Below are 25,972 nucleotides of genomic sequence, written 5' to 3'. Positions count from 1 at the left end.
AGTCGGTTGGGCGGCTGCCTTCGGCTCAGGTCATGATCCCAGGGTCCTGGGATCAAGCCCCGCATCGGGCTCCCTGCTCGCCGGGAAGCCTGCTTCTTCCTCTCCCACTCCACTTGCTTGTGTTCCCTCTCTCGCTGCGTCTCTCTCTGTCAAATAAATAAAATCTTTAAAAAAAAAAAAAAAAAAAAGTTCAGTTTTAGGTTTAAGTTCTGCTCAATACAGGATATGTGAAGATCTTATTAAGCCCACTATGGCTGCATCATTTTCCAGAACTCCCTATTAAATCCCCAGACAATCTGCCAGTTCATTTCTTGCCTGAAACAGACCCATAATCTCAGGCTAATGGATCTCCAAACCAAGAGCACCATTCTGACAATGGCCCAAATCAAGTGAACTCTTCCAGCAATGGTAGCAACAAAGTAGCTGGTTTTGACTGCCTTCCATTCCCTGATGAACCACCTCACTTACAGAGACAGGTAGGGATGGGAACAGCCCAAGGTAATATACCACAGATTTGCACCATTCTTACCTGTAATTCAGTAGTTTTCTTGAATAAATGTCTTGGTTTATTATATGACTCTGGTCTATTTTTAGAGCAGAGAAATGGTTGTTTTGACAGTTTTGTCCAGGTTTATAGTTGCTTTTGGGGGATAGGATTTGCTGATCTACTCACTCCTAACTGAAGTAAATCTTCTACTTTTTAATAGGAGTAAATCATAATAGAAGTAAATCTATTTTTTCATTTTAATGCTTATTTTCATTTCAATCTTACTTCTTGTTTTAATGCTCATACTGATCACATAGATATAAAAGTACTTTGAAATGTTAAAAATAAAATATAAGTTGAAGATATTTTGATTACTCTTTATGAAACTGCCTCTACCCTTTCTGGTGTAGAGCTTAGTAGATTGTAATGTAGGTCCTCTTTATAACATTAGGTCATAGTAGAGGACCTATAAATGGAAAGGTAGGAAGAAAGGAAAAGAAATAAGAATACAAGAAAGCAGTCAAAAGGGACTAGGAAAGGAAGAAATCTAAGCAAATAAAGGGGTAACCAACCTGTGTATAGTAGATAGTGAAGATGACATGGGATCTGCTGCTGGCCTCATGAACATGAGTAGCTGCTGTGATTCTGTGTACATAAAGGAAAACAATTAGGATAAGTATTGTTTATGCATGGTGGATCCTTAAGAATCCATGGGGAACACAAGAAATGTTAGTGCCAAGGTTCAAAGGTGAGAATCATAGAACATCCATATTTAGACCAGTTTAGTTAGGAGAGTGGTCCAAAGATGGCAGAAGCAGCATTCTAGGTACTGATATCTGAGAATAAAAGGCAGTGTAGCTTCATATTAAACCACATTAAAACATTTTTTAAGCAATAGAAGCAAAAATCAGAGTTGAAAAGGGGAATACTAGAGTGTCATCAACCTGGAAGAATACCCCTAAAACAGACCCATTTAAGTAGGACAAATGGAGGTAGAGAGCTTGCTGGAGAAGCGTCAAAAACAGAGAAAGTAAAATGTGATTAAACACTAAATATTAATCTTACAGTGTCAGAAAGGGATTTGAAATGAGATCTTGAATTGTGTCAATGTCATACTTAAGCCAGGTCATCTTTAGAAATTCATTGCAATATTAATCCTTAAAGTAAGAAGAGCCTTCCCTTCATCTAAATCTAAGTCAATCATTATTCAGTTTAGGATCATGTCATTGACTTCTGTTCTCAGAGGAGCTGGAGAATTGAAGAAGAGTCAAACTCCAAAGGCAGGTCTCATGACTCAAGGATAGAAAAAGTGAAGCCTGACGCTTAAAGATCAAGGAACCCAGGGTATCTGAAGATCAGAGGCAAGTGCCTCCAGGATAGTTCCATGAAACCCAAAGAGTAGAATGTTAAATTTAAAGTTCTTCCTTTATGGTCAATTAACTTGGACTTGCTACTAATAGGGTAAAAAGAAGACTATATCCCAACATTTTTTTCCAGGTAAAAAAGGCTATTCTTTCAGGCATCTACTAAAACAGTCTGGGTATTTCCTAGTAACTAACAACATGGAATATTATCACAATTTACAATAGCTTATAGGAAAGTCTACAGTGCTTATTCATAGCAGATTCAAAACAGTCTTTTTTGGGTAGCCTTTACAAGTATGCAAAACTAGAAGAAAAACTGTTTTCTGAAACACTTTAAACCATATTGGATCTTATTTTTATCAAGCCTACAGAGAGGACAACGCAGGCAAGAATCTTTTCTTCAGTCAAAAAGTTATCTATTATGAGACAAAGCACAGAGTAACTCTGAGCTTACTGCCTGGTATTATTATATGCAGAACAAACTCCAGCTTCACTACTGAGAAATGCACAAAATCTCAGCCACTGCCCCTTACCCTGGGTACATTACTGTTCTGAAAAAGGCCTCCTGATTGTGAATGTGGGGAAGCTGCAGAGAGAGGTACAATCATATACTCCAAAGGGGAATGAGCACACAGGAAAGATGAATGAGACTGAAAGGACAGCAACAAATAAACCTGTTACCTGTTTGCTATTCCCTCCTCCAAGAGTTGAATTACTTGCTTATAGTTGGTAACTACATGTTGAGATAAACCTATCAGATTTGTGAGGGAGGAAAAAAGAAAATAAAATTTTTGGTAAAGTTTAACTTCTTCCTCTAGGTCATTAACTTTATCCTATTTTATATCATTTGATAGAAAAGAATGAGAGAACTTGACTAAATTCCTTAAGATAATAAATTAAATCAACATATCTGTATGGAAAGCCTACTGTCAGGCATTATGATAGGCTCTGGAAACACAGGTCTCTGCCCTCACAGAGAATGTAGTCCAGAATTCATTTAGTGGTTATGCTAACAACAACAAAAACAACGGTAATTCCTTACAATTTAGCTATATAGGGTATAAGAAAAGTTCTTAGATTACCTCATTTGGCCCTCACAAAACTGCTGAGGTAAACAGATGATATGTGCCCCACAATCTGGCATGCAAAACATACAGCACACATGTCCCTACCCTAAACGCAGTTTACAATCATAAGAAGTTATACTATACAACATAAATTATGGCCAAATGCCACAGGAATAGAAGAGATAATAAATGCTAAGGTGATCAGAGGAGTGGCCAGGGCAGGCTCCATGGAGGAAGGAGACTTGAATTTAGTCACTGAAGAATGGACAAGCTTCATATAGGTGAAGAGGAGCTTAAAGACATGAAAGTAAGTTTTTGTGGGTGGTTACTGACCAAGTGAAAAAGTGCCTTCACAACTGAATCAGAGATATAGGGACAAACTAACTTTGGCGGCTCATCGGTAAATATAATTACGCTAGAAATTAACAAAGCAATTTCAACACTGACTGGATTTCTTTATATTAAGAAATTATTGTTAAAACCACAATGAGTTATCACCTCACAACAGTCAGAATGGCTAAAATCAAAAACACAAGAAACAACAAATGTTGGTGAGAATGTAGTGAAAAGGGAGCCCTTGTGCACTATTAGTGGGAATGCAAACTGGTGCAGACACTGTGGAAAACAGTATGGAGATTCCTTAAAAAATTAAAAACAGAACTACCATATGGTCCAGTAATTCCACTATTCACCCAAAGAATATGAAAACTCTAATTTGAAAAGATATATGCATCCCTATGTTTATAGCAACATTATTCACAATAGCCAAAATATGGAAGCAGCCCAGTGTCCATCAATAGATGAACAGATAAAGAAACTGTGGTATATATATATACAAGTGAATATTACTCAGCCATAGATAAGAATGAAATCTTGCCATTTGCAACAACATGGATGGGACTAGAGAGTATAACGCTAAGTGAAATAAGTCAGAGAAAGAAAAATACCATATGATTTCACTCATGTGTGGAATTTAAGAAAAAAGACAAATGAACAAAGCAAAAAAAGAAACCAAAAAAACACTCTTAGCTATTTAGAGAACAAACTGTTGGTTACTGGAGGGGACAAAGGTGGGGGAATAGATGAAATAGGTAATGGGGATAAAAAATTTCTTAAGATGATGAACGCTGAGTAATGTATAGAATTGTTTAATCACTATATTATACACCTGAAACTATTATAACACTGTATATTAACTATACTGGATATAAAATAAAAAAAAATTTTTTTTTTTTTAAAGATTTTATTTATTTATTTAATTGACAGAGAGAGAGAGAGAGACAGCGAGAGAGGGAACACAAGCAGGGGGAGTGGGAGAGGGAGAAGCAGGCCTCCCGCGGAGCAGGGAACCCGATGCGGGGCTCGATCCCAGGACCCTGAGATCATGACCTGAGCCGAAGGCAGTCGCTTAACCGACTGAGCCACCCAGGCGCCCCGATATAAAATAAAATTTAAAAAATAAATTCTACACCAGAAACTAATGACACACTATGTTAATGAAATGAATTTAAATAAAATAAAAAATAAAAATAAATAAAATTGAAAATGAAATAAATAATAAATAAATAAAATTATTATTATTTAGATGTTATAATAATTTTGTGGTTATGTTTTTTAAAAATCATTCCTTATCTTTTAGGGCTATGTACTAAAATGATGAACTGATGTGACATCTGTAATTTGCCTCAAAACAACATAGGATGAAGGAAAGTGAACAGGAATATAGATACAGCAGAAATGGCCAAGGGTTAATGATTATTTTAAGTGTGTAATGGGTACATGGGGGTTCATTATATTAGCCTATTTTTGCGTATGTTCAAAATTCTCTATAATAAAAAGAGTTTCAAATTTTTTTTAAAGATTTTTATTTATTTGACAGAGAGAGAGAGCACAAGCAGGGGGAGTGGCAGGCAGAGGGAGAGAAAGAAGCAGGCTCCCCGCTGAGTAGGGAGCCTGATGTGGGACTCGATCCCAGGACCCTGGGCATGACCCGAGCTGAAGGCAGTCGCTTAACCAACTGAACCACCAAGGCACCCAAGAGTTTTAATTTTTTTTTTAAGATTTATTTATTTTAGAGAGAGAGCATACGAGCAGGGGGGAGGGGCAAAGGGAGAGAACCCCCAAACAGACTACCTGCTGAGCATGGAGCCCAACATGCGGCCCAATCTCACGACCCTGAGCCAAAACCAAGAGTTGGACGCTGAACCAAATGAACCACTCAGGTGCCCCAAAGAGTTTTAAAAATTTAAGCAAGAACGGAGATTTTCTGCTTTTGGTAATGGCAAATGAGATAACACAAACCAATCCTTCCAGTAAAGACTATTAGAAAAATCTGGACAAAATATTAAAGACATAAGCTTTAAGGCACAGAGGGATAACCAGATAGCAAAAATTGTCCAGGCCATATATTGGGGGAAGATGGAAGTCTAGAGAAATGAAGCCAGCATTTGAGGACACTTTTCCTCTGAAGTCATCTGCCAAATCTTGAGGGCAAGTGACTGACAGCAGTTCTCTTGACAACCTCACAGGTCTAGGAAGATACAGACTGAAGTCCAGAGCCTACTCAGAGTTGCCCTGTAGAACCCTACTTGAATTGAAAACCCAAAGGGCTAAAACACAGGAATAAGGCTGAGTTATAAGTAAACAGCCTTTGGGGCACCTGGGAGGCTCAGCTGGTTAAGCGTCCGACTCTTGATTTCCACTTAGGTCATGATCTCAAGGTTGTGAGATTGAGCCCCACATCAGGGCTTAAGGGGCTTAAGCCCTTGCTTAAGATTTTCCCTCTCCCTCTCCCTTTGCGCCTCCCCCACCGCTCAAAAAAAGTGGGGGGGGGACAGTCTTTGAAGGGACTGCAGCTCAGCTTTGAATATTCTCAAACCTTAAATTGGACTGAGGTAATTCTGGATCACTAGCGAATGCAGAAACCTGGCATAAATAAAGATAGGTTGTCTGTATAGGAAGATACTACTGTCCTAGACCTCCAATTATTTCTATAAACAGTTTAGGAAATGCCATCTGTAACAAAATTATAACAAACCAAAATCCAAGTATACCTGGCAATAAATAAATGAAAACCAGTAAAAATAATAGGCAATAGAGATGCAAGAAAGATTCAGATATTGGGGTTACAGTAACTTTAAAGTAACTCTGCTTATCATTTTCAAGGAACTGAAAAACAAGATTATAAATTTTCAGCGAAAATTGGAAGCTATAATGAAAGGATCATACGGAGATCTGGAAAATAAAAAGTACTAAAGTGAAACTAAGTATTCAATATCTAAGGTTAATAGGTTAGACACAGCTGAAAAAAAGTAGTGAACAGAAAGATAGGTCAGAATCATATACCCAAAATAAAGCACAGAAAGACAAAATATAAAAAACAGAGATGGGAGGGTAAGAATCATAGCACATACAGGGAATAGTTCTAACACACCTGTAAGTACAGTTACAAAAGGAAAGAGTGGAGTAAAAGCAATTACTAGAAAAATAATGGTTAAAAAATGTCCACAACTGATAAAGAGGCATTAAACCACAGATTCAAGAAGCCCAGCATGGGCGCCTGGGTGGCTCAGATGGTTGGGCGTCTGCCTTCGGCTCGGGTCATGATCCCCAGCGTTCTGGGATCGAGTCCCGCATCGGGCTCCCTGCTCCTTGGGAGCCTGCTTCCCCTCTGCCTCTCTCTCTTTCTCTCATGAATAAATAAAATCTTTAAAAAAAAAAAAGAAGCCCAGCATGTGTGAGTATGTGCATGCATGCACATGTGTACACGCACACACACACCTCAAAATCTACACCTAGGTACTTCACAGTAAACTGGTGAAAACCAAAGACAAAGAGAAAAATCTTTTTTTTTTTTTTAAGATTTTATTTATTTATTTGACAGAGAAAGAGCACAAGCAAAGGGAGCAGCAGGCCGAGGGAGAGGGAGAAGCAAGCTCCTCGATGAAGAGAGATCCCGATGCGGGGCTCAATCCCAGGACCCTGGGATCATGACCTGAGCTGAAGGCAGACACTTAACCAACTGAGCCACCCAGGTGCCCCGCAAAGAGAAAAACCTTAAAGGAATTACTGAGAGATTATTTCTCAAAAGAAACAATGGAAGGCAGAAGACAATGGAATAAATTTTAAACGATGAAAGAAAATAACTACCAACTTAAAATTCTATACTCAATGAAATCCTCTTCAAGAATAAAGAAGAAATAAAGATAATTTCAACCAACGGAAAGTGAAGAGAATTTGTCAATAGCAGATCTACACTGGAGGAAAGACTAAAGATTATTCTTAAGGCTGAGGGAAAATGCCAGAGAGAAGGTAAGACATTAAAAAAAAAAAATGTAGAGCCACAAAAATGACATATAAAGAAGGGATAAATGGAGTTCAAGTCTTCTAAGGTTCTCTCATTGTCTAGGAAGAAGTACAAGTACCAGCTAATACTAAACTTTAATTCAATGATCCATGTTGTAATCTTTACAGGGACTACTAAAATAAATAGTAAGACAATGTACAAATAGTAAGCTAACAGAGGAGAAATACAGAATTTTAAAAATTAACCCAAAAGACATGAAAGTAGAGCAAAAGGAACATAAAAGAATGTAAAGAAAAAACACATGGTAATAGATTTAAACCTAAATAAAATTAGTAATTATATTAAAAATAAACAGACCCACATACTCAAAAGGTCAAAATCATGATGCTACCTAAAACAAAGCAAAAGCCAAATAAATAATTTTGTAGGAAATACATCTAAAACATGTACAGAGGGGCGCCTGGGTGGCTCAGTCGTTAAGAGTCTGCCTTCGGCTCAGGTCATGGTCCCAGGGTCCTGGGATCGAGCCCCGCATCAGGCTCCCTGCTTGGCGGGAAGCCTGCTTCTCCCTCTCCCTCTCCCCCTGCTTGTGTTCTCTTTCTCGCTGTGTCTCTCTCTGTCAAATAAATAAAATCTTTAAAAAAATAAATTTAAAAAATTAAAAAATTAAAAAAAATAAAACATGTACAGAAAGGTTGAAAACATAAAAAAGATAAAAATGCAAATACTAACCAAAAGATATCGACATGGATGGAACTAGAGGGTATTATGCTGAGTGAAATAAGTCAATCAGAGAAAGACAATTATCAAATGGTTTCACTCATATGTGGAATATAGGAAACAGTACAGAGGATCATAGGGGAAGGGAGGGAAAACTGAATGGGAAGTCACCAGAGTCACAACCGTGAGACCAAGAGTCACAAGCTCTAGTGACTGAGCCAGCCAGGTGCTTGTAAGAAGTCCTACGTTTAAATGACCCCTTATACATAAAGTGTAAGAGGATGGGATGCCGGGGTGGCTCAGTCAGTTAAGCATCTGCCTTCAGCTCAGGTCATGATTCCCGGGTCCTGGGATTGAGTCCTTCATCAGGCTCCTTGCTCAGCAGGGAGCCTGCTTCTCCCTCTGCCTGCCGCTCCCCCTGCATGTGCTCTCTCCCCGACAAATACATTTTTTAAAAAATCTTTAAAAAAAAGTGTAAGAGGATATTATACTTCATGCAAATGCATTTATAAAATTTAGAGGGAATAGATTTTTCTTAGAAAAATATAATCTACTGGAATGCCTAGGTAGCTCAGTCGGTTAAGCACCCAACTCTTGATTTCCACTGGGATCATGATCTCAGGGTTGTAGGATCAAGCCCCCCATCTGGCTCTACGCTGGGCATGGAGCCTGCTTGGGATTTTCTCTCCCTTTCCCTCTCTCCCTCCACCCCCCACTCCATGCAGGCTCTCAATCTCTCTCGCTCTCTCTTTCTCAAAAAAGAAAAAAAGAAAAATACAATCTACCAAAATTGATGCAATAAATAGAGTACCTGAAAGAAATCAAATATATAATTTTAAACCTTCTCACAAAAAAAATCCTCCAGACCCAGACAGCTTTGGAAGGAAATTCTACCAAATATTTAAGGAGGAAATAATCCTAATCTTACAAAAGACCTTTCAGAAAATAGAAAAAGAGTATCTCTCAGCTCATTTTAGGAAACAAACACAATGTTTGTACCTAAACCTAAGGAGGAAGAAACAGAAGAGTAGGAAGAAGAGAAAAGGAAGAAGTAGAGGAGGAAGAGAAGGAACAGGACAAGGAGGATGATTAATTTCACTCTTGAATGTAGATGCAATAAGCCCAAATAAAATATCAAAAATCCAAATCCAGCAACGTATAAAAAGGATAATATATCACAATTAAGTTGGGTCTATTCCAGGAATGCAAGATTGCTGTAACTTTCAAAAATCAATCCGTATATGGATAAAGAAGATGTAGTGTGTGTATACACACACACAATGGAAGATTACTCAGCCATCAAAAAGAATGAAATCTTGCCATTTGCAGTGACGTGGATGGAACTAGAGGGTATTATGCTAAGTGAAATAAGTCAGTCAGGGAAAGACAAGTGTATGATCTCCCTGATATGAGTAATTTGAGAAACAAGGCAGAGGATCATAGGGGAAGGGGGGGGAAAAATGAAACAAGACAATATATGGAATTTAAGAAACAAAACAAATGAACATAGGGGAAGGGAAGGAAAAATAAGATAAAACAGAGGGAGACAAATCATAAATGACTCTTAACTATAGGAAACAAACTGAGGGTTGCTGGAGGGGAGGTGGGTGGGGTAATGGGGTAAATGGTGATGGGCATTAAGGAGGGCACTTACGTAATGAGCACTGGGTATTATATGCAACTGATGAATCACTAAATTCTACCCCTGAAACTAATAATACACTATATGTTAACTAAATTGAATTTAAATTTAAAAAAATTTTAAGTATTTCCTCATCTTTAGAAAAAACAAAAAACAACAAAAAAATCAACCAGTATAATTAACCACATTAGCAGGATAAAGGACAAAAGTCATATGCTATAGAAAAGCATTTGTAAAAACACAGTAATTTTTAAAAAAGATTTTATTTATTTATTTGAGAGAGAGAGAGAGCACAGAGGGAGAAGCAGACTTCCACTGAGCAGAGCCTGATGCAGGGCTTGATCCCAAGACCCTGAGTTTATTTTATTTTTTTTTTTAAAGATTTTATTTATTTATTTGACAGAGAGAGAGACAGCGAGAGAGGGAACACAAGCAGGGGGAGTGGGAGAGGGAGAAGCAGGCTTCCCGCCGAGCAGGGAGCCCGATGCGGGGCTCGATCCCAGGACTCTGGAATCATGACCTGAGCCGAAGGCAGACGCTTAACGACTGAGCCACCCAGGCGCCCCAAGACCCTGAGTTTATGACCTGAGCTGAAGGCAGATGCTTAACTGGCTAAGCCACCCAGGTACCCCAAAACACAATAATTTTATTAAAACATTTTTAGCACTCCTTCTATTTCTCTTCCCTGCACAATTTAGTCCTAAAGTTATCAAGGTGAACAGAGCAAGGTAGGCTACCATGAGGGTGAGGGGCTGCAGTGATGCAGATCAGGATGAAGAGCCTGAAAGGAGGGGTACAGAATGCACCTGCACAGTGGGGAGCTAAGAGACAGGTAGCCCCACACAGAGTACTGGAACTGTGGTAATAGGGCCCAGCACAGGGTGTTGAAGCACAGCCAGGCGAGGCAGGCACCCACATGAGAGAGAGGAGAGCAATGGCAAGAGACTGATTACATGTAGGAGGGCAGATCAAAGAAGTATTTCCCCTGTTAAATAAAGGGATTACAGGGGTGCCTGGGTGGCTCAGTCAGTTGGGCATCCTACTCTTGGTTTCTGCTCAGGCGCTGTCATGGGATCCACATCAGGCTCTGCGCTCAGAAGGGAGTCTGCTAAGATTCTCTCCCTTTTCCTCTGCCCCTCCCTTCGCTGGTGTTCTCTCTCTCTCTCTCAAATAAATATATAAATCTTTTTAAAAATAAAATAATTACAAATAGGAAAAGGGAGAAATTGAGAATGAACTCTGCTGTGTTGGACTGCAATTAGAGGTATTGGTGTGAACACAGATTACCTAGCTCTGTCCACTCAGAGGGACTACAAGTGGCAACATCAATAATAACAGGCATGCCTAGCACCTACACCTTAGCTTTAGCTTCTAAATACTATTCTCCAGTAAAAAGGAACAGGTATGACAAATAAAAATAAAAAGAAATGGCTGATTCCAAGACCGAGGCAAAGAAAGTAGAAGATGAGCCTGGAACACCTCTGTGCCAGAAAAGAAGGACGTGCTCAAAGAATAACAGTGATCTGTCAAAATGTCACAGAAGTGCACTTGAAAGGGATTCCACTGACTAAATCTGGAATAATTTGAGCATCAAAATAAAAGAAAATCACAGTAACAGAATTAATTGAATAAAATAGATAAGCATGAATCTATACTGACAAATAAACTGAAAATAAGATGAAGATTACAAAAGGAAAATAGCAATTTTAGAGCAAAGAAGGCTGGCAGATATCATCTTGAAAATCATGAGTAATGGGACAAACCAAAACCGTACACCACTTGATGGTTGTCAACTTCATGAACGTTAAAGAGAGACCAAGGAAACTTTACAGACCAAAGAAGACCAGAGAGTTGCCCTAACAACATGCAACACATGATTCTCAAATGGGCAATTATTGGGACAATTAGGGAAACTTAAATGGGCTCTAAGAATTAGATGGTGGTAACATGCCAAAGTTAATTTCCTGATTTGGGTGGTTGTGTTGTAATTATACAGGTATACAGGAGAACATTCTTGTTTGAAGGAATGGAGGGAAAATTCCCTAAATTAATCAGGCGAGATGGGTCATTAGATTGGCAATTCACTCTCAAATGGCTCAAGAAAAAAGTTCTTTATATTGTACTTGCAACTTTTTAAAAAGTTTAATTTGTTTCAGTGTTAAAAAAACAAAAACTCTTAGAAAACTAGGGAAAGGGGCCCATAGGTGGCTCAGTTGGTTAAGCATCTGCCTTTGGCTCAGGTCATGTTGGGCTCTCTGCTCAGGGGGGAGCCTGCTTCTCCCTCTCCCTCTGCACCTCCCTCTGCTTGTGCTCTCTCTTTCTCTCTCTCTCTCTCAAATAAATAAATAAAATCTTTAAAAAAAAGAAAACTAGGGGAAAAAGAGAATTCCCTTAATCTGCTATGGCAATGTTTCTCAAAGCTGGTCCAAAGACTAAGGCCAGTTCTCAAACTATTATTGGTACATAATGAGATAGATACAGAAATTGAGAGTATTAGCAACCTTTATAACAATGTGACAGAGTGATTTTATATCCTTTCAACTTGTAAAAAGAATTTGGGTTTGTAATTAGGATGTCTTTTTCATTTTTCTAGTAATTCATCTTTATTTTATCAAAGTGTTAGTTTGCCATAGATTGGAATTAAAAAAAACAAAACAAAAACCTGGTCCTTTGCAGGGCACCTGGGTGGCACAGTCAGTTAAGCGGCCAGCTCTTCATTTCAGCTCAGGTCATGATCTCAGGGTCCTGGGATCAAGTCCCACATTAGGCTCCACGCTCAGCGGGGAGTGTACTTGAGGATTCTCTCTCTCCCTCTACCCCTTCCCCACTTGCACACATGCACACGCTATCTCTCAAATAAATAAATCTTAAAAAAAAAAAAAACAACACCTGATCCTTTGCTACAGACATTTTTACAAGTGTGTGATAAAGAATATTTGTTAAAAACAAACGCTATTGCAAACATCATACTTAATGGTATAATGTTAAAGCTTTGCCCTGGAAAACAAGACTAAATACTGCTAGCACTTTTATTTAATATGGTACCAGAGGTCCTAGGAAGTGCAGAAAGGCAAGGGGAAAAAAGGTTTAAGAATTAAAAAGAAAACAAATAATTAAAAAGAAAAGAATTTTTATGCAGATTGAATACACAGAAAATACCAAAAAATTTTTTTGACAATGCAGTTACCTACCTCCAACACCTCCTGCTCTGTACCTATCCTTTTATGTCAAGATAAAGGCCAAGGCAAAAACACTGTACTATCTTGTTTTCACTTAAATGACACCAAGACCCTGTAATCACTGGCCTCTTATGTGTGCTTTGGGTAGGCCTGTGTATGTTTCAGATTTCAACCAGTCATCTAATTAATAAACTATTTAATGGAAAGTAATAGGCTACTCCCTTCCTTTCCTTTGATTTAGGTAACTATCAAGTTCTAGCTCACAAATCTGAACTAGAACTGTAAGTTCTTATATCTCCATTATTTCCTGGGACACCCTGAAGAGTATAGGTATCTAGCAGGTACCCAACAAATTCCCATAGAATTGGTTTCAAAGCAGAAACCACTTTCCACTTGGGAATCATATTCACAGAATATATGAGCCTGAAGATAGAGATACACAAAGATACAGGCAGGCAGGCAGATAATATAAATTAATGAATGAAAAAGCAAACATTTAGAAAACTAAAAGTTTGCTGTAGGGGTGCCTGGGTGGCTCAGTCAGTTAAGCATCTGACTCTTGATTTCAGCTCAGGACATGATCTCAGGGTTGTAAGTTAGAGCCTCATGTCAGACTCCACGCTCAGCAGGGAGTCTGCTTGAGATTCTTTCCCTCTCCCTCTGTCCCTCCCTCTGCTCGCATGTGCGCACGCTCTCTCTCTCAAATACATAAATAAAATCTTAAAAAAAAAAAGTTTGCTGCAATGCCACCAGAAGGTAGTAATGGAAATAATAGTTCAGTGTGACTATTCAGGGTCTTAGCTTCTAAGGACGGTTCTATACTACTTGAGTTCAAGGCTCCTTCACTAAGAAATTCGAGGACTGTTGACCTATATTTGTCATGATTTGAGAAAGTCCAGACCAACTTTCAAAAACATGTAACCCAAAGGACCTAAGAGACCTTTTGCTGGGTAGAATTATTTCCTACCAACCATCTTCTCTCCCAAAAAGGGTTCGCTCCATGAAGGTCCAAAAGAGCCCTGAGATTTCAGTCCGGTTCCTATCACTGGCCTTGGGTATATCACTCAAGCTGAACGACCTTGCATAAGTTCCCACCTTCTCTAGGTTTCAAGTACTATGCCAATCAAAGAATCTATGATCACAGGTCTCCTTGATGTACAGGATTCTGTCCCACTCATCTCTTCCTATCCTAGGCAAGGTTCCCAGTTCCAATCCTGCTCCAACTAGCTGTGTGACTTTGGGAACACACTGTAGCTTCTTGCAGCTTCATTTTAGCTTCTGTGCAATGGGGACACTTGGACTACATCTGAGGTCTCCTCTAGTTACTGCCCCTACCACACAAACACACACACTAAAATAAAATAAAATACAAAGGTAAGAAATTTTGAAACTACTGCATCAACTGCTGGTCTGCCCTCAAAGTACTGCTTTACACAGAAATGTATATTCACAGTTTTCTGAAGTAAACTCCACTGGCTCCCAGCAAAGCAAATGGTATTTTTTGTTTGTTTGTTTCCAGGCTGCTGTTTATGATGGAACATTTGGGAAAAGACACAGGTAGCAGAATCAGTGACTGACACACTCCATTAGCCATGCCCTGATAAAGAAGAGACCAGCCCTTGATCTTTCATGTCCGTCTCTTTGTGAGAGGAACAGGAGCATAAAGTTGCCTTTTATAAGTGGCCTGAAAGGGTAAAAAGTAAGACCTAGTCTAACAGAATAAGACAGATGGTACCAAACACCAAATATCAGCACTTAATAAGGAAGCAGCTCAGACCCATGCCGTGTGACATCTCCTCATCTCCCTATCGCCACCAGTGAAACTACCCTGAAAAGGAGATTAGCTGACCTGAAAATCAGTCCAGGCCCTCTGGACCTGGCATGACAGACCCCACTTTATTCCATGCCCCTTTCCCCCTCATTCACCATGCTTTAGACACACTGGCCTCCTTGAAACCACCCAGCCCTTCTCTTAGGGCTCCTAGGGGAAGAGAATCACTCTTCCCCTCGCTACACCATTCTTCACATGATTGGCTCCTGAATCTCCTCAAAGAAGCATTTCCTGACCATGCCATGCAGATGGACTATCTACACGGCCCATTGTTCTTTTCCATCATGACATCTATTTTTTTGTTAGTCTTTATCACAACTTGTAATTAAGTGTTTATTTTCTGCCTCACCCCCATAAGACTATAAGCCCGCCTGTGAGGGCAGGACTGTCTTTTCTATTTACTGTTACTTATCCAACATCTAGTACAGTTTGGCACATAGCAAGTTTCACTATACATTTGTTGAATGAATCAGTGACCATTAGGAAAGCTTCCCAGAATTCAGTTTGGTCTCAGACCTCCAGGACCACAGTGGCTCACCTTGTACATAGGGCCCCATCTCTGGATGCTCTCTGACCCGCAGAGTGTAGGACTTTTTTTGATCAGATTGCTTCAGCAGATCCCGTACTCGTTCGTTATAGATTTCCAGGAAACTAGAGACACGTAGAACAAGGCACATAATCAGATTTTGGAAAATGGTGACATCTTTTCAAAATTACATTTTAAAAAAAGGCAACATAGTTAGATTTGGGAAAAAGTGGGGAAAACACTAAGCCAAGAATCAGAAAGCCCTAATTCTTGATCTAGCTCTACCTCTGACACTCTAAGACCTTGACCATGTCAGAGTTCCCCCTTGAGTCTCTTTCTATGTGTGCACAATTGTGTTGCCACATCAGCTGTCATCACTTCACAGTTGTAGGTTTACAGTGTCAGTCCTGATTCAAATTTAGCCTTCAAGAGGCTATTTCAGCACAGTTTTGGGGTATGCTGTCCCCAGCCTATACCTTTATCAGGCCACCAGACCACAGAATTTACAGGCTTGTTTCTTAAGTGATTTTCAAACATGATCTTTGAGCTCTTACTGTTCTGTGAAGGCATCTCGAGGGCCACTGCTAAGCAATGAGGAAAGCTAAATGAGAGATTCTGGTCCCTACCCCTAATTTAAGTAGGAGAGTTCTCATTTTACCTGCTTTATACACTGGGATTCTGTTTAAGATATGCTCTATCTTATAGGTACCTGCTGGCATTTTATTCCTTTTTAAAATAATAACATAGCTATAATTCTTAATTAAAATCAGCAAAGATTTTGTTAAATAAGAAAACAAACTTCTCACAGAAAAGTCTTCCTCATCAGAACACAGATGTTTGCCTGTGAAGCCACCGGCCATAAAAAAAAGGCTCCAGCTCAGATGAACTCTATGCACACTCCTCTTATAAACTGTTTCTCCTTCTTTCTCAGATTTGAACACAGGAAGCCCAGATGTCTCTCAGGATAGTGGTTCCCAGATTTCATGGATAATAAAACATTTAATATATATGTACATGTTTATACACACACACACATACAGGCCTACAAATTTTTACTTTGCAAACTTAAAAAATGTATAAATACTGTTTACTATCATTTAATTTTTAAAAAGGGCATATATTCTTTTTGGGGTGATGAAAATGTTCTGGAATTATATAGTAAGGATGATTGGACAACCTTGTAAATATAAAAAAAAAAATATCACTGAACTATATACTTCAAAAGCATGAATTTTATGGTATGTGAATTACATCTCATGTTTTTTAAAAAGGACACTGAACTCCAAAAAAATAGAATACAGAAAATTAAGGGTAATTGGGCAATTGGTAACCTTGAACCAACATTTTCGCTACAGACTGGTTGAAACTTCACATCGGAGTAGACAGCACTGTCTCGGAGCTGGAAGAGAAATTCCAAACGCTAGTATTAAACTATAAGGAAAGTGAAGAAAAGGAAACCAGACAGGGCAAGCTGGTCCACAGGAAACACCTGTTTCTTAAGCCTAGGAACAGGAATTAAGTTTCCTGCAACCCGAAGATCTAAGTATGTTTCTCATCTCCCTATACTGCAAAATATATTCCTGCTGTGGCTTTTCTCCAGTCCTCTGGATGACTCTTGAAGCAGAGAGGACAGCTGAACATGCTAGAATTTGAGGTGGAAATGGAAATATTTTAGGCCCCAGAGCCTGAAAGGTTCTTACCTTACTTTTATCCTACGAGAGGAAGGCAGTGGGGCACAGTCCTCCTCCCTGATGAAGAGACCCTGCACAAATCAGAGGGTTGGAGTTTCACTGAAGGGAGTGTACAAAGAAGGTCTACTTTGAGAGGATCTAGTCAAAAGAGAGTCTATACCTCACATATCCGTGGCGTCAGCCCAACAGAGGCCTGGAGAACAGAAGAAAGAAAAACATTACTGTTCATTCACAGTGAAACTCTCCCCCAACACCCAGAAACCAAGGTTGGCAAGGGGTGGACACATGGGCTCCCTGCGCTAGTCTCTTCACTTTAGGCAGTTTCCATGGTGGTATATAAAAGACTATTGGCCTGACTCTTGGGAGACACTCATGGGAGGAAAGTACCAGTTGAAAGGCAGATCATCACCATAAGAAGGAAGAGAGGAGAAGCTAACAAACCCAGGTACCTGCTTTCACACAATAAAGGTTACATCCTTCTTGGATAAACCTATTTACCACTCTCGTCCCTCCCAGAACCTTTCTATCCTTATACACACAGAAGAACTAGAATACATGGTGTTTAAAATAAACATTTAGGGAAAAGTAGCTTCTTTTTTCATGTTGGGTCCACTGCTAACTTGTACATAGGTTAAAGGTTGTATACCCTGGTTTAGTGGGCCTTTTCTTCTTTTAACTTCAAATATATAAAATCACACTAAACACGGACATAGTAAGCAATGAGTTGAGCACAAGGTAGCAAGGATAATCTTTCAGGAGGAAAAGTGTCCCAGAGAATGTTCCTGTGTAGCATTATTTGCCACCTGCCACACCAGTTCAACTCACCAAGACACTTCTAAACCTAAAACAAAGAGGTATGCTTAAGGACCTCGACCCTTCCAATATTCCATGACAAAGTAAGGCTCTCATAAGTCCTTCACACTTTTTAAACCTCCATCCCAGTACCTGATTCTCCTGCTTCTTTCCAAAGCTCAGATCTAACACACATAGCCCCATTTCTGCACAGCCCTAAGCAACACTTCATATTCAGTCTGGGGCTTGTCCACACCAAAGGTGTTAAAAAGCTTCAAGTGATGAACTTGGAAATGATATGAGAAATTCAGGACTGACAAGGTCAGCTTTGTCAAAGGGAGTTATATAATTCTAAGGTTCTTCAGGGTTTAATAAAGAGGGGCTAATTAATCAAAGTTCACCTTTCAATTAAAGGGCTGAGAAACCCATTCTTAATACAGAAGAGAGCCCATTAAATCTTATTAAAGTTGACTACTAAATTCACATTCTTTCTCTCAGTAACAAGGACAGTGTGAGATTCAGGCTTGCTGCAGCAATAGAAAGAGATCATATTCCAATACCAATACTCACTGGGGTCCCCAGCATGGTGTATGTCTTCCCAGAGCCTGTCTGCCCATAGGCAAAAAGGCATATGTTGTAGCCTTTAGCAGCACCAGACAATACTTCAGTCCCCAAATCCTGGAAAACCTGTCACAATGAAAGTAGAATACATGTCACTGTAGTCCTTCCCATACCAGATTGAGGGACCATATCATTTTAAAATTTATAATGTCTAGCATTGTGCCCAGCATACAGTAAGCACTTTAAAATATATTTGAATGAATAAATTTCCCCTAGCAATCTTTTTTCTGAAACTGAATTGATTCTTGAGAAATTATAGGGAATTTATAGTCACATGTGTTTGAAACACTTTATAATATTTTTAGATTAAAAATAACCCAAGGTGGGATGCCTGGGTAGTCAGTTGGTTGAGTGGCTGCCTTCAGCTCAGGTAATGATCCTAGGGTCCTGGGATCGAGTCCCCCATTGGGCTCCTTGCTACGCGGGGAGCCTGCTTCTCCCTCTGCCTGCAGCTCCCCCTGCTTGTGCGCACGCTCTCTCTCTCTCTCTGACAAATAAATAAATAAAATATTAAAAACCCAAGGCTCAGTCGGAAGAGCATAGGACTCTAGATCTCGGGGTCATGAGTTCAAGCTCCACATTGGGTGTAGAAATTACTTAAAGAAAACTTTAAAAAATTTAAAATATAAATAAATAACCCAGAATAGTGATGTATGGAATTGATGAATCACTATATTGTACACCAGAAACTAATATAACACTGTATGTCAACTAACTGGAATTAAAAACTTAAAAAAAAATAATCCAGAGTTGTACTTACACTTCTTTTTTTAAATTTTATTGAAATTCAATTAACATACAGTGTATTACTAGTTTCAGACATAGAGTTCAATGATTCATCAGTTGCATATTAACACCCAGTGCTCATTACATCATGTGGCCTGCTTAATGCCTATTACCCATTACCCCATCCCCCCACCCACCTCCCTTCCAGCAACACTCAGTTTGTTTCCTATAGTTAAGAGTCTCTTATGGGGGCAGTTAACTATCAGTTAAGCATCTGCCTTCAGCTCAGGTCATGATCCCAGGGTCCTGGAATCGAGCCCAGTGTCAGGCTCTCTGCTCAGTGGGGAGTCTGCTTCTCCCTCTCCCTCTGCCTGCCACTCCTCTGGCTTGTGCTCTCTCTCTCTGTCAAACAAATAAATAAAATCTTAAAAAAAAAAAAAAAGTCTCTTATGGTTTGTCTCCAAAGGTTGACGTAAGGTTAATACCATTTATGGATCTATTGACCCATCCTCTCTCCACACTTGTAACTGTATAGAAAAGTAGGGCTGGAGCTTGTTATTTAAAGAGAGAGTATTCATGTAAAATATATAACTTAATGGGGCCTGGAGTTGGGGAAAGTGCTTAAAATGATTTCTCTTCCTCTAAACAGCTATCTATAGTTTAATCATTAAGAACACATGTTTTGGAACTCTAGGTTCAAAGCCTGGCTCCTTGGGCAAGTGACCTTACCTCTGTTTCCTCACCTATGAAATGGATTTTAAAAAAGCACCTAAACCTCATTGGGTTTTTGAGAGGATTAACTGTTCTAATATATGTAAAGCCTTTAGAACAATGTTTGGAACAAAGTGAGCACTAATTAAATAAAAGTTATTCTTGTTATTACACCTTATTTTTTCCATTTTTCTGTATAAGGACTAGTCAGTCATCTTTCTTTCTGATACCCTCATCAATTTTAAAAAGAGCTATGTACTTATTTTGGAAAATAGACACGTGAACACAGATACCATAGTTAATACTTCCCAACTTCACATAGATAACTTTTGAAAAACTTCTACTTTCTATCCTACTAAAAATTTATTTCAAAAAAACCCTTCACACAGCATAATACCCTATTATGCTGAGTGAAATAAGTCAAACAGAGAAAGACATGTATCATATGACCTCACTGATATGAGGAATTCTTAATCTCAGGAAACAAACTGAGGGTTGCTGGAGTGGTGGGGGGTGGGAGGGATGGGGTGGCTGGGTGACAGACATTGGGGAGGGTGTGTGCTATGGTGAGCGCTGTGAATTGTGTAAGACTGTTGAATCACAGACCTGTACCTCTGAAACAAATAATACATTATATGTTAAAAAAAAAAAAAAGAAGAAGAAGAAGAAGAAGATAGCAGGAGGGGAAGAATGAAGGGGGGGAAATTGGAGGGGGAGACGAACCATGAGAGACTATGGACTCTGAAAAACAAACTGAGGGTTCTAGAGGGGAGGGGGGTGGGGGGATTGGTTAGCCTGGTGATGGGTATTAAAGAGGGCACGTTCTGCATGGAGCACTGGGTGTTATGCACAAACAATGAATCATGGAACACTATATCTAAAACTAAGGATGTAATGTATGGGGATTAACATAACAATAAAAAATTAAAATATCAAAAAAAAAAGAAAAATACAACGAGTTCATAATGCTATTTCTGATTGATTTTTAAGATTGTAGGATTTTTAGACTCTGAAAAACAAACTGAGGGTTCTAGAGGGGAGGGGGTTGGGAGGATGGGTTAGCCTGGTGATGGGTATTGAGGAGGGCACGTTCTGCATAGAGCACTGGGTGTTATGCACAAACAATGAATCATGGAAAACTATATCTAAAACTAATGATGTAATGTATGGGGATTAACATAACAATAAAAAAATTAAAAAAAAAAGATTGTAGGATTTTTAATTAACTTCCTTGATTTTATACTGTATCATTTTTATGCTGAAAATTATGGTACCTAATGATGGCAATATAGTCGTTTAATACAAATATCAATACTAATCACATGACTACTGAATGCAGTTTATCATTTATTTCCATTTTTATTATCCATAGAATACTTGGGATGTATAGTCAAAATGCCGTGTTTTAAAGCCACTTCAAGTAATTGTTTTTTTTTATGTGGTTATGCCACATACTTTATATGCAGTTAGGCTCCTTCATTTAGGTGTACTTTCAGATTTTAAGGGATTGTTTGTTTTTCTTTTGTGACTAAACTTTAAAAAATTATGTAAGACATTTACAGTCCAAAATAAAAAGCATTTAATAAATTAAAAAAAAATCCTTCACAAACCATTAAATTAAAGTAATAAATCATTAAAACTCTTCACATCTTGAAGGTTTTTGCTGGAGCCTAGGGATTATTATTTCCCACCTATAAATATGAAAATCATGTCATTTACAGGAAGTTCCTATCCAGCAAAATATATTAAGTTCTTGGCCCTTAATACTTTTCCACAGAAAGTCTTCATATATGTATATATATATATATATATTTTTTTTTTTCTGGCTTCTGTTTTCTATTGAGGTATATTTGACATAACACTATATTAGTTTCAGGTATACAACATAATGATTCGATCTGATATTTACATATATTCCAAAATGATCGCCTCAAATCGTTAATATACATCAGCATACACAGCAACCAATTTTTTTTACCATGATAAGAACTTTCAAGATCCACTCTCCTAGCTGCTTTCAAATATGCAATACAGTATTATTAACTACAGTCACCATGCTGTCAATTACACCATCATTACTTATTCATTTTGTAACTGGAAATGTGTATATTTGACCCACACGTTTCTATTATAAAATGAAGTTGCTATTATAAAGTAAGATTTCACACAGAAAAGAAATTCTTATTAGTTTTTAATTTATCTAAAGGAATATTTATGAGAAAATGGCTTTAAATTCTACTATGTATTTTGTTTAATATTAAATATTACTTCTCTTGATCTATAAATCCATTGTTAAAATAAAAGGATTCAACTAGAAAACTTTCTCCCTTTTAGTAAAACTGCTATTTAATGCAGTAATAGATATCATCTTTACTGACAGGAACAACATTTGAGTATCAACTGTGAGAATTATTTTTATTATATAAATAATGTATTAAAAATAGAAAAAAAAAACAGAAAATGCTGATAAACAAAAACAATCCCACTATCTAGAGATAACCACTGTTAACATTTTGGCATATAGCTTACTCTTTCAGACTTTTGTTCTATTCCTAGATAATACTGAATGTCCCATCTAGGTCTTAAATTCTGACATATAGTAATTAAGAATACTTGAATATGATGAGAATACTAAACTAAACCTAGTTGTTTCATTTTTTTATCTTGTTACAATTCTTAATTTTTTTCATTTTAAAATTTCTCTTTAATTTTCCAAGTGGAAAGGCATGCTACAGCCCCACCCATCAGGTATCCAAGTCTATCTAAGCCACAGCCCAGGCTCTGCTGTCCACTTGGCAGGCGCTACCCAAAGTGCAAGCAAGGTGTCTAGAAAGGGGGGAAAAAAGCCTCATCTGTGTCATGTTTGCCAAAACAACCCCACAAAGTGTCAGGAAACATTGTCCTCTCTTCATAAATGCCAGGTAAATTCTGGGCTAGTTCTTCAATCCCACTGTAGGTCATTCATCTTTGGGTCTCTACCCAACATAAATGTTTACAGATGGTCCATTTCCATTTTAAGCCTGGCCAGAAGTTAATCATCATTTGGATCCTAGTCCAAGTAAGGACCAGATACCATCCCTGGTCTTTTGTAGCAGATTTATCCAAAGGAAACAGGCAACAGCCTGTATTTGACAGATGAAACTAGATTTCCTACTTGGCTTCTCCATATTATAAGGTGAAATATAGAGAGATTTATTTCCCATATTCATTCATACTGTAAATGTACACATACACTAACTACCATGGAAATTTTAAACAGTCCCCAAGGAACAGGAAGAGAAAGAAACAACAGAAGGTTTAAAATGCAAGTAAACACAAACAAGGCCAAATGAAACCTATGCCACATCCAATGAGAGAAAGAAGAATCAATATTCTGAAAGAAACTAGTCTTGACACAAGCAGGTCTCAGAATTAGATTTCTCTTCACCTTGGGAAGCAAATATTTATTAAATTCCTAAAAGGGCCCTACCACTGCAGGGGACACTGTGAGAGATTTGAAACACATTTAAAACATTGTCTTGGTTCAAAATGAGCTTAAATATGGTTGAAGAGACAGACCACGCAGTTAGTAAAAAGTTCAATACTAGTACATAGTAAAATATGAATGAAGGGTGGATATAAATATATTTGAGAAGGGAAAATGATCATGGGCTGGGGGAGTTAGAGAAATCTTCATAGCAGACATGGCACTTGATCTGTGTCTTAGGCATGTTTTCAGAGAAGTCCCTTCTTTAAATTACATCCCCAGATAAAGGCTGCCCCTCTTAATCGAGAGTGACCCCAGGACCTCACCACAAAATCTAAAATGTATCCTTGTCATTTTAATTCTTCAGAAAGTCAGAGTTCTGGCTGAAACAATAAGACAACTAGGTCACTTTACTCTGAAAAACCTTTGGATCTCCATTTGCCATCTCTAAATATCTGGCTGTCAACCTTGGAAAGTTCATGCTTAGGACCCATATCTCCCACCACAGGAACAACAAACATCCAGGGAAGTAATCCCAGAAATGACCAAACAAATCTCTCCCCATTCCTTCATTCAAGTTACTTTATTTGAACAAGGAGGTATGGGTACAAAAGGATAGACATCAGCAGCTACATATTCTTAGCCTCAATGGAAGGGTCCCACTGGTAGTGGCAGTGGCCCATTCACATTATGCAACCCTTTAGTGGTATGAAACTATCACTTCCTAAAACGAATACTACTCGGGCACGTGGGTGGCTCAGTTGGTTAAGCGACTGCCTTCAGCTCAGGTCATGATCCTGGAGTCCCGGGATCAAGTCCCGCATCAGGCTCCCTGCTCAGCAGGGAGTCTGCTTCTCCCTCTGACCCTCCCCCCTCTCATGTGCTCTCTCTCTCTCTCTCTCTCTCATTCTCTCTCTCAAATAAATAAATAAAATCTTTAAAAAAAATAAAATAAAACGAATACTACTCTGTGGTGAGATAAAACAGCATCTTTCTGGAGTTTCTGCTTGGGTTTTGTAAACTAGCCCTCTTCTCACAATGCCCTGTAAGACAACTGATCTATGAGATCCCTCCTGAAGAGGGAAGAGTAGGAGACAGAAGGGCTGCAATTTTCTCAACCATGACACAGGACTAAAGAATCTCCCAGAGTGGTCCCACTTAAAATTTCTCAGACCCTATAGCTACTGTCATCATTAGAGAACTAGGGGGCATTTGGAAAAGACCAAAGCATTCAGCCTTTATCTAACTGGACTCATTATATTGCTTTAGTCAGCAGAAAGAAGGAAAAATAAAGGCTGAAATATACATGCATTTCTATCTCACTTTCTTCTGTCTCCTCCAAAACTGTACTTATTATCTATAATGTAGACACTGTAATTTAATATCGCAATATATTATCAGCACTTCCAAATCAGTATCAGTCAACATCCCAAAACTGGAAGAACTACCCAAATGCTACTGCTGTGCACAATATATTTTCATTGTAGTTTTCCATCTTTCTACAAATATTTAAGTTTTATATGGTTGCTACTCAGAGTATATAAGCTCTTGTGTACTGCTTTTCATTTCTATATTTTCTGAAACACTTAAGCATTTTAAACATTTCTGTTATTCATTTTCACAATTATAATTTTATAGATTCATAATTCACACAACTATCCTAAAGAGTTAACAATTGACTGTTCTCTTATTCTCGTTCCAACATGAATGAAACCCAAAACTCCCATCAAGAAATATTAGTAGTGGGGCACCTGGCTGTCTCAGTCGGTAGAGCATGCAGCTCTTGATCTCAGGGTTGTGAGTTTGAGCCCCACACTGCGTGTAGCAATTACTTAAAAATAAAATCTTTTAAAAAAAGAATATTAGTAGCAACTAGTGCTACCAGCTTATAACTGCGATTCAAGATCAATTATTACCGGTTGTAAGAGAACACAGAAAAAAACGCAGATTTCACAATTTTTAAGCCCTCAATTTCTAAAATTCTTTGAATTCAACTCACCTTAGTCAAGTACCCCCTACCCTGAAATAAATTTGCTGATTTGGGTGGGTTACTTTCTTATTTGAATAGAGTTGACACACAATATTACATTACTTTCAAGTGTAAAACAATTAGACAAGCTTATACATTAAGCTATGCTTACCACAAGTGTAGCTACCATCTGTCATCATATAAAGGTATTACAATATCATTGACTATATTACTTACACTGTGCTTTTTACTCCTGTGATTTATTCATTCCATAACTGGAAGCCTGTATCTCCTACCTCTTCACCTATTTTAGCCATCCCCCCAGCTCTTTCCCCTCTGGCAACCATCATTTAGTTCTCTATATTTATAGGTATGATTATGCTTTTTGTTTTTCATTTGTTTTTTTAGGTTCCACATATGAGTGAAATTATATGGTATTTGTCCTTCTCAGTCAAAATATTTCACTTAGCAGAATACCTTCTAGGTCCATCCATGTTACTGCAAATGGCACAATCTCATCTTTTTTAATGGCTGCATAATATTCCACTGGATACACACACACACACACACACACACACACACACATCCCTACGTTTATTGCAGCATTATTTACAATAGCTAAATTATGGAGGAAAGCCCAAGTGTCCATCAATAGATGAATGCTAACTATACTGGAATTAAAATAAAAAACTAAAAAAAAGGGCGCCTGGGTGGCTCAGTTGGTTAAGCGACTGCCTTCAGCTCAGGTCATGATCCTGGAGTCCCTGGATCGAGTCCCGCATCGGGCTCCCTGCTCGGCAGGGAGTCTGCTTCGTCCTCTGACCCTATCCCCTCTCATGTGTTCTCTCTCTCTCATTCTCTCTCTCTCAAATAA

General features: G+C 38.4%; 1 protein-coding gene across 3 annotated transcripts in view; it reads right to left on the bottom strand.

Moving 5' to 3' along the window:
- Positions 1-25,972, bottom strand: part of STARD9 (StAR related lipid transfer domain containing 9) — a 127,865-nt gene that overhangs the window by 52,268 nt on the left and 49,625 nt on the right. For all 3 annotated transcript variants that reach the window (XM_032418061.1, XM_032418063.1, XM_032418062.1), the window contains exons 4-9: positions 18,176-18,292; positions 16,974-17,006; positions 16,823-16,884; positions 15,135-15,247; positions 2,533-2,602; positions 1,060-1,132 (exon numbers count right to left, since the gene is read on the bottom strand). In XM_032418061.1, coding sequence (XP_032273952.1) covers positions 1,060-1,132; positions 2,533-2,602; positions 15,135-15,247; positions 16,823-16,884; positions 16,974-17,006; positions 18,176-18,292 — 468 coding nt within the window. The remainder of the gene's footprint in view (positions 1-1,059; positions 1,133-2,532; positions 2,603-15,134; positions 15,248-16,822; positions 16,885-16,973; positions 17,007-18,175; positions 18,293-25,972) is intronic.

This window comes from Phoca vitulina, unplaced genomic scaffold (assembly GCF_004348235.1).
Source record: "Phoca vitulina isolate PV1807 unplaced genomic scaffold, GSC_HSeal_1.0 scaffold20, whole genome shotgun sequence".
Lineage (NCBI taxonomy): Eukaryota > Metazoa > Chordata > Mammalia > Carnivora > Phocidae > Phoca > Phoca vitulina.
The sequence above is the reverse complement of the archived record's forward strand: the minus strand, read 5'-3'. Positions and strand labels throughout refer to the sequence as shown.